This window comes from Zingiber officinale, chromosome 4A, assembly GCF_018446385.1.
Source record: "Zingiber officinale cultivar Zhangliang chromosome 4A, Zo_v1.1, whole genome shotgun sequence".
NCBI lineage: Eukaryota > Viridiplantae > Streptophyta > Magnoliopsida > Zingiberales > Zingiberaceae > Zingiber > Zingiber officinale.
Window position 1 is genome coordinate 118,884,108 of NC_055992.1, and position 9,191 is coordinate 118,893,298.

Sequence of the window (9,191 nt, forward strand, 5' to 3'; positions counted from 1 at the left end):
AATTTAAAAATTTTCATACAACTTTTTTTATGAGTCCTACATTACAAATTGTATATTTTCATTTATTATTATTTTTATTTAATCTCTATATATTTTTTATTTAATATTTTAATTTATAATTAATAAATTAATGATTTTTAATTTAATTAAATTTATAATTTTTATTTAATATTTAATTAATTTATGAATTTTAATTTAGTCATTTGTATATATTTTTTTAACTTATCTTGAATATATTTATTTTCAAAAGAAAAAATACTAATAATTTATGAAATAAAATATTATAATTAAATATTTCATAAAATAATTTATTTTTTAAATTATTTTGAAATGATCAAATATATAGATTTAATAAATCTACGTACTTAAAATTTCAAACCTCACCTATGTAATCATAAAAACTTTTTTATTAAAATTTTTTAATTTTATAAAACTTTGACAAAGCCTGCGTCGGAAACATTTCGTGTCTGGCTGACAGCGAGCTCTAAATTGGTCAATGTTTACCGGATCACTCTTTGACATCATTGTTTTTTAATATTTAGATTAAGCTGTCAGTTTATCGTGGCTCATCTCGGTGTTTTTATGCATCATGATCGTGCTTCCCGCGGTAATCCTCGTTTCATTTGATTATTATTTTTTTAATTTTTAAATCCAAAATGGTAAACTTTATATTTATAGTCACAGTCTACGATGTTAACACTAACCTTTCGCTTGATATTTGGTGAAAACTAGCTGGAAATTGATCGAAATTTAGTTGATTAAAAGTTTTAACTGCAGTTTTTTTTCCCACCAACCCTTTCTTCATAAATTTCAAATAAAATAACTAATGAAATATTTCCGGATTGCTGTTGTTGGTTGAGGTCATTGGAAAATGATCACATTAACTCATTTTATTCTTGTGGTAGCAGTTAAAATTCCTCCTCCATAAAATGCAAATAGTTGAACGAAGCAGAAACTATAGTGATGCAGTTGCGGCTTTCCTTCGCCCACACGAGTCTACATTGATAGAGTCATCACCTCTATAGTTCCTTCGGGATGATGCGATGATTTAAATATAAGATATTGTCATATGAAATCTTAAGTCGAAATTCAACATGTTCGAACATGCCTCTCTCCATATTTTACCACCTGCACTAATGACTAATAATTATCCATGATTTATCTTTTCGTATTAACTTAAGGAAAACGAATCTCCTTGTCATCAGAGCTTGCACATCAACAAGTGCTGACATAACCAGTCTAACGGTCAAATCAGTGACTAAAAACAGATAAAAAATGGAAAAGCAAAAAAAAAAAAAAAAACTCTTACCATAACCTTTGCTATCCTATTTATAGGGCATGCTCTGTTCCATATGGACCAAATCAACTGGACTAGAGGGAAGCAAAATCCCTGATATCATATAGTATATGGAAATTTTATTTGCCCCTAACGTTTCAAAATTGTCAAAATACCCATCTTTTAATTTTTCCCCCTAGCCACAACAATAACATGAGGAATATGACACATGTGCCACGTCACCATTTGTCAAGTAAATTAACAATCTCAAACCTTAGAAAGTTAGGCTTGAGTATTGTGATGATTTTGAAATTATAAGGAAACTACAGAGGGTAAAATGAAACTTTAGCCTTTGGTTTCATCGATCTTACCTGTCATCTCTAAGTCACGTGTGTATGACTGACTACATGGAACTCGTCCTTCCCAAACAAGATGGCACAAAAATAAGATCGAGATACAAAGGCTCAGTCGAGAGACACGAGCCTAATTTATCACCTTTTATTCTGGGAGACCAGCTTTACAGGGGAAACTGGAAACAGAGAATTCTGACAGACATCAAAAGGTTTAGTTTTCCGCAAAGCTGTGGAACAAAAATCGTTTAACTTACAACACTGCCTGCAATTCTTCAGTAAGAAAGGCCATGCCTCAGAAGGGCTCGAGATGACAGGCAAGGGAGGAGGGTGGCACTATGGAGCAGAGATCCAAAATCTCCATCTTGGGACGACTGGTTAGTGTTGAAACATTTATTCATCATGGAGAATCTTCTGAAGGTTCAGTGTTGGATGTGGTGTGCGCCGAGGTATTTCCATGTTCATGATTCTCCAGATTGTGCTGATCAGGTGTTTTTGATGACTTGGGAAAGGGCTTTTCTGCTGTCCATACAATTGGTGAACTCTTTTCCTGGGCAAATGCTATGGTGGGATCGGTATAGGAGAAAGACGGTAGAGTATAACCATAATAACTGATGAGTGGATGATCATATTTGCAATCCATGCCAAACTTGCAGCTTCCATATGTGGTATAAAACGTGCATACTGGCTGACCCTATGAGAATAAGCCACAGGAAAATGAGAAAGGAAACAGACATGTAATTAAGCAGACACTAAAGAAATAAAGGAAAATGAGTTGTAAAATTACTGGTCTTAGAGGAAGCCCAAGTGGTCCTATGCCAGCTATAGCTGCTTGATTACTCTCCTTGGGGTGGTGGTACTTGCATGAGGTTCCATACTTGCAGCTCCCAGTTTTCATGTAATATTGGCAGTCTGGTCGATCAGGTCTCTCGGGCAGTTCGAGTGGGAGGATGGAGCCTGATTGTTCTTGATGCATTGAGTTGGATATCTGGTTAGGTGCAAGCATATTGGGAGAGTAGATATGGTTCATGCTTCCCTGGCATGCATTTGAAGAACGCTTACGATGCCAAAACAACATGAATGAATAACAAAATTATAAGGATGGTGTTTGCCATCAAAGTTCAAACTACTATAAGATAAAATAATTTTATACTGACACATATCAATATGAAATTCTGACTAAACTAGCAATGAAACAATCTTTTTTTAAACCTGGACCGAGGGGGTGAATCGGTCAGCCCACTGGTCATGGTTTTTTAGTTGAACGTAAAAAAAAAAATCCAATTCAAGAGGAATGTTCCAGTTATTTCAACGTGACCAGGTTGACTTCTGGTTCCTGGGTTAAACAGTGAAGGAGCTTATCATGATTGATTTCGAAAAACATTGCCTAACACAATACAAAACAAATTGAAGTGACCATCATTATAAGTTGGCATTGAGGTGCCTATTGTTTCTCAATGTAACTAAAAGGCCAGCAATTGAGACAACTGAATGAAAGGAGGATTACCTTATTTTAGGAATCGATTGATGAAAGATCATCATGCCTACTTGCCTATGCCACATGGTCTAGATTGCCAGGGTGAGGGTTATCACCTTTTGCTACAATGGTCTAGATTGCCAGCACATGTTAAGTGGTCCCTATGCTTTGTTATAAATAAATTAATCAATTTCTAGATCTGTAGAAGAAAATATACTGTTTTTTGTTGGTCTTGTTACTTCTTCTATCTACTTGGCATTCATGGATGGGAATCCAATTTACATACCCCGAGATACAGTGTATATATGACTGACATAGCCAAGTTTCATGCCTTATATGGAAAAAGGCTGAAGTATAAAACATGTGACTGTCACATATTCAGTCAGAGCATTGACAACGTCTTGGCAGAAATTTGGCAATACAGGCAAAGCTATACCATAATATAATCTTATCTGAATATACTATTGTAATTGTCTAAGTGAGACGGTCAGTGTCATACAGGTAACAGAGGTTCAAAGTATTGGTGCTGAAATTGATTTCAGTCTAGGTCAAGAACCATTCCATGATGCTGCTGAAACACAGTATGGATGAACCTGAGCTAGGAGGATGAGCTGGAAATAACTAGAAAGTTCCACCCAGAAGAGTTGTCATGCTTTGCAACCCTAACTTAGTAAAATTGTCATGCCTTGAAACCAAACTTGCTTGCCTGAGATAATCACAGAAGACCATTGTGCCACTGTGTCATGCCAACCCGTGCAACACAGTACATAAATGTTAATTCAGGACATCTGTACATTGCTTGTAAAAAAAGTTAGTAGTGTCCAAGTCCGTGTGTGGTTTCTTTGCTTTTAACACCCAGCATGGATTTGCAAGATTGAACCAAGAAGCACAAACTTGTGAATGTATTCGCCAATTTACTCCAGCTAGTTGTTCTTGCTAACCAGTATACCCGAGACAGAAAAGGCCTCATCAACAAATAAATAAATAAAAGAAGTGCAAATGTCTTCTGATAAATTCTATTTTCCTGAAATGACAACTAGTTTTGAAAATGGACTATTGCCGCCACCATTCTTCTACTATTTCTTTAAGAGATGGCTTCAAAAGCATACAAAGAGCATCATTTAAGTTACATATAAGACAGAATGTAGCTGTGAAGTAATGCATATGCAAGAGCATAAAGAAACTAAAGCATTAAGAACTGAGATTCTGTAAAGAATTAAATCCTGTAAGTTCTTCAGCACTACCAGTTAAAGAAATTTGTACTATGCGATTTCAACTTATGTGAATATAACCACAAGAACGACTATGTAAAACTAAGACTGCAGATCAAACCAGTAAAACAGAAATAATGTGACTGAAAATTTACTATGTAAAACAAACTACATCTTTACAGAACAAGCTAGTAGAACAGAAATAATGTAACAGAAAAATCACTATGTCAAACTAAGAAATTTTACTAATTTGCAAGAAATATCTATATTTAGCTGACTTGAGGAGTTTTATTTTTAATTTTCAAGCAGATAGCTACTAACCATGTAAGTGCTCCAACCCTGCTGCCCAGCCATAGTTCCTTGGGTGGTTGGAAGAACCAGTGGTACATAAGCTGGAAGAGCTTGCATTCGTGGACTAGACATGTAAGGAACTTTTGATAAGGGCCATGGTGAAATTCCACCAATTACAGGGGAGGCAGATGTAGGTACTATGGGACTTGAATATCCATAGGCTGGAGATCCTGTAAGAGGGAATGTCGCTCCAGTAGTGACTGGCTGAGGATGATTGAACTTGCAGGCAAATCCATATTTACAAGTTCCAGTTCTCATGTAATAGGCACATGGCTTTTCATCCTGGAAATCAGATCAAATGAATCTTAAAAAATTAACTACTAGATAGAGAGCTGGCTTAAATAACCACAAGTGAAGGTGTTGGTAACTTTGAAGCAATAAACCAATTGAATCATAAAAAGGGACCATGAAGCATCAGAGACCTTTCGGATAGGTAGCCCCAGCACATTCAACTGAACCAATTTGGTCTCATGTTTGTCCCGTGGATGATGATATTTACAGGATGTCCCATACTTGCAAGTTCCTGTTTTCAGGAAGAACTGCAACAATAGTTGAGATAAATTAGAGACTACCACATGTTTCATGTAACAATCCACATGAGGATGAATTCATATACATAAAGTTATCACCAAGAAGAAATTTATTAAATTTAGTAGGCTAGCCATGCCAGTTTGTTTCTAGCTTAAAATAACTGGTACCTAACATGCTGATGAAGTAAATTTGTCTAATTTTTTAGGTCTAATCTACCATGCTTTTCGATCAGAAACAACAAGTTACATAATGACTTCTGCTGCAGTCCTATTTTATAAGCGAACCTAGAGGAATCATAGCTTAGATATGTTGTGTCAGTGGATCATGTTGGCACACTACCCAGCATGATGAACCAATGAGCTCACTAGAAGATGTAGGGGCAGCATGAACAATAGTGTGCGTGCAGGTGCAGGACCCTGGTTGTCTGGATAATGCGAAGCTAGGGGTGAGGAGGCAACATTCACAAGACGGACTAATATTTATAAATTTTCTCCTTGTCTTCCGGGATTAATTCAGTATTTTTCTATCAACTATCATAAAGAGCCATTATGAGAGTCCATGGATTGCCCAACCTTCCACCTTTGTTTCTTCTGTGATCACAATCTGATCTCACTTATGTTCCTACCAATTGAATGTCCAATCAATCCTTGAACCCAATCTCACTTGAGCATCTGAGAAATTCCTTTCCAGCCATCCAGGCCATAGATTCCACGTATCATAAATAAGTAGCAAACCATGTGTGTGATTGCATGCAACATTATTGGTCACCTAGGATCTTTCTATGTGCTGTGAATGTAAGCAATCTAGGAAACCTATACTATTTAATTATAAATTCTAACACTATTTTTTTTTTTTACTTTTTCCTGGTCAATTCCTTAAACTTCTCCAAAATAAATAAATAAATAATCATGCCAAACATATTTCCTATACAACTTTCCTTGTTATGATAAAATCTTTTTAAAACAGGAAAAAAATTATATCAAATACTTCCATGAGCTTTTCCTCTGCTTGCTTCTCTGTTTATAAACAAAAGAGCAAATAAACAAATAAAAGAAAGCAGCAAAGTCCATTTTGATTCTCTTTGGTTTATCACTGACAAAATGAATTGACTTCATATCGTATGTTGGGGTTTTGTTTTCCTTTCTTACCTGTTGCACTAAATATGTTGTATGGATAAAGTTTGCTACTTAGATCAAATCTAAAATCAAGGATATGTTTTAGGACATTTTCACTGCCCTGTGCATATACAATGGAGTTTCTTTTATTTTGGTTGTAGCTCCATTAGGAATTGCATTGTAGTGAACAGACATTAGAGTAAGTACCCTAATAAACAAAAGATCTATCTCATCAAACCGGACAACAAACTATATAATATTATAGGATCTACTATCTGTTTGGCTTTAGGTAATGCACCTGACAATCAGGTTGACCATCTCTCTGAGGGAGTTCAGCACTAAACTGATTGTTCTGCAGAAAACAATTAACATAATCTTAGTTACAACATCCAATATAATCAGACTTTGTTTAACAATTGGCATGCCAGAAGTATCTAAACCAAGTTTCCACACACTAGAGCAAAAGCCATCATGTTCAAAGGTGATACAACGCAAAAATAATAAAAATAAATGAATGACTCCATGGTTCTCACCTGCCAAGTGTGAGTAGGATGATTATACTTGCAGCTGTTTCCATATCCGCAGCTACCAGTCCTCAGATAATAAAGACAGTCAGGCATGCCTGGGCGATCAGGATAAGAACTCAGCTGGCCATCAGCTCCCTCTTGGCCGTCCTCGATTTTCAACTGCCACATAGCTTCTGCGATAAGAAACACAACACTCAATTAGCCGCTCGTAGTATACTCTGTATGGCACCAATAAGGTCTACCTACTTGCCTATTTACCCCGAGAAAGTTTGTATCTTCCCCAGATAAAGACATTCAATCAACAAGACAAAAAAGGAGAATCCTAAGTTGCAAAAAATAAGCAACAAAAATGAGAAAAGGGGCTCCACCAAACCAGAGACCACCTTCAAGGTTGTCCCGCGAAGCACTGGACAAATTGGAAACAGCATTGTGCCTGGCATCGGGCATCATCGGAAGCCGCGATCGTAACACAAAACCCTACCGGCAGATCAAACTCCCACCGACAAATCGCCAATCAAATCCAGCCCAAACCACAATCTTCGATCGAATCAACTACCGAAGGCAGCCGGATACAACTCAGATCCCCGATCCCCGCGATTCACAAAGCGATTCAGGCCTCCTGCATTCGGAAGCAGGCACAGCTGCCAACCAAATCCACGACAAGAACTCACCACGCGCAAATCGGCTTCGATTCAGCCTCCTAAACGGGCGCGGAGAACACGAAAAGTTCGGCTTTCTGATTAGGCGTTGGATCTCGATCGATCGGGCGATCGCTCGCTCTCGCTCCCTCCTCCCTCAGCTCTCTTCGGTTTCGCCCCCCTTTATTTTATTCTGTTCATTCTTTATCGCAATGCGACACGAGGGAGAGGAGATTGCAGCAAGGAGGTTAGGGTATTTATTCTACAATTAATCTCACTTAATACATGTAAACACAATTAATGGAGTATTTAAGAGTTAACTTGCGCCACACCGTAATCTATTTTATTAATTAGTTATCGTTAAGGGTGACGTGTTATACACACCGAAATCTACCTGGTTCTCTATTGCATCAAATATATGGGCCCCACGGTCGGTCGCTAATTAAATTCAGCGTGTAGTGTTGGTTAGCTCAAATCGGGCTCGATCGTACGGAAGTTAATAGGTGTTAATTGGAAGGTAGGAAAGCTAACAACACACGGATTGCTAACGTTACTAGCTCTTCGTACGCGAATATCTTACGCTATAACGAATGGACGAAATCTATCCGTTGGTAAATGATCAAACGGCATTTGAGCGTGGTGCTGCAGTTCGATTAAGAAAGCCAGAAGCGAACTCTCGCGCGGTGAGAAGGCGCCGCGTGGCCGTTGAGAGGAGGGAAGACGACGGTGCTTGCGTCATCGGATGCGATTCGTAGGACCCGCATAATAGCGATCGGATGTCTCGCCCAGAGCACCGTCCACACTTCCGTGCCGTTTATCGGCGTTGGAACATTCAGCGGGGATGAGAGTTGATGGCGAGGGATTTGGACGGCGAATCGAATAAATAGAAATTGATTAAATTAATTTTATTTTTATACAAATCAAATTTTAAATATAAAATTGATTAATAATTTATCAGTCAAAATTCATTTAATAACTAATTTTGATAAAACTTAAAATAAAAATATATTTATTTTCATATTAAAAATAATTTTAAAATTTATTAATATTTTTTATTTGTTATTTATATAAAAATATATACACATAGTTTTCTTTAGTCCCATATATTTGAATTACCAACGATATGAGTGGATAAATTTCTATAAATATCTTTAGTTTTGAAAATATTTTTTTTCAATCCTTTGGCTAAGATAAATATAATATATGTTCTTATTAATTTAATATTTGATATATAAAATTAAATTAATTTATTTTACAAAGAAGACTTCTATATTATTTAAGTGATCTTTTCTTTCGTAAAGAATAAATTTAAAATTGTTTTTTAAATAGAATTACTTTTAAAAATGTACTAAATTTTAATTTATTTTTTTCGAAATATCCTTAAATATCTCTTAGCATTTGTATTTTAGGGTCAAAATGTCTTCATTAATGATAATTTTTTAAAAAATAGGTATTTAAAATCTTTTGATAATTCCTTTACTTACTTGTTTAACTTTAAATTCAGAACCAGTGCACTAAAATCCTAACTACAAGCAACTCAATATATATAAACTATATTTTAAAATTATATAATAAAATAATTTATCAATCATTTAAATTTATATTTTGCATCCATAATACTTTTAACTCAGTTAAAATAATTTCAATATTATTGTATCGATTATAAGTTTTAACATTGTTATAACAATTATAATTATATCTGATACAATAATAAT

General features: G+C 35.7%; 1 protein-coding gene across 4 annotated transcripts; it reads right to left on the minus strand.

Moving 5' to 3' along the window:
• Positions 1 to 1,728: 1,728 nt before the first annotated feature.
• Positions 1,729 to 7,722, minus strand: LOC121970761 (zinc finger CCCH domain-containing protein 33-like). 4 transcript variants are annotated; one of them, XM_042521689.1, is made up of 7 exons: positions 7,207 to 7,722; positions 6,845 to 7,011; positions 6,610 to 6,663; positions 5,088 to 5,204; positions 4,636 to 4,947; positions 2,414 to 2,683; positions 1,729 to 2,320 (listed from the first exon to the last, which is right to left on the minus strand). In XM_042521689.1, the coding sequence occupies exons 1-7, from the start codon at positions 7,286 to 7,288 to the stop codon at positions 2,027 to 2,029; spliced, it is 1,296 nt and encodes a 431-aa protein (XP_042377623.1). In that variant the 5' UTR covers positions 7,289 to 7,722; the 3' UTR covers positions 1,729 to 2,026. The 4 variants fall into 4 exon arrangements, with proteins under 4 accessions (XP_042377623.1, XP_042377624.1, XP_042377625.1 ...); XM_042521690.1 differs by having other exon boundaries at positions 7,222 to 7,721; XM_042521691.1 differs by having other exon boundaries at positions 2,414 to 2,662; positions 7,207 to 7,721.
• Between the last annotated feature and the right edge of the window lie 1,469 nt (positions 7,723 to 9,191).

Bases quoted from the DNA above. Each gene is read 5' to 3' on its own strand.
- LOC121970761 (XM_042521689.1), bottom strand. From the start codon at position 7,288: ATGATGCCCGATGCCAGGCACAATGCTGTTTCCAATTTGTCCAGTGCT. The intron at 5,205-6,609 runs GTGCATTACCTA...CTATTGTTGCAG, and splicing joins ATGGTCAACCTGATTGTCAG to TTCTTCCTGAAAACAGGAAC. The intron at 4,948-5,087 runs GTCTCTGATGCT...TCTGATTTCCAG, and splicing joins TGGGGCTACCTATCCGAAAG to GATGAAAAGCCATGTGCCTA.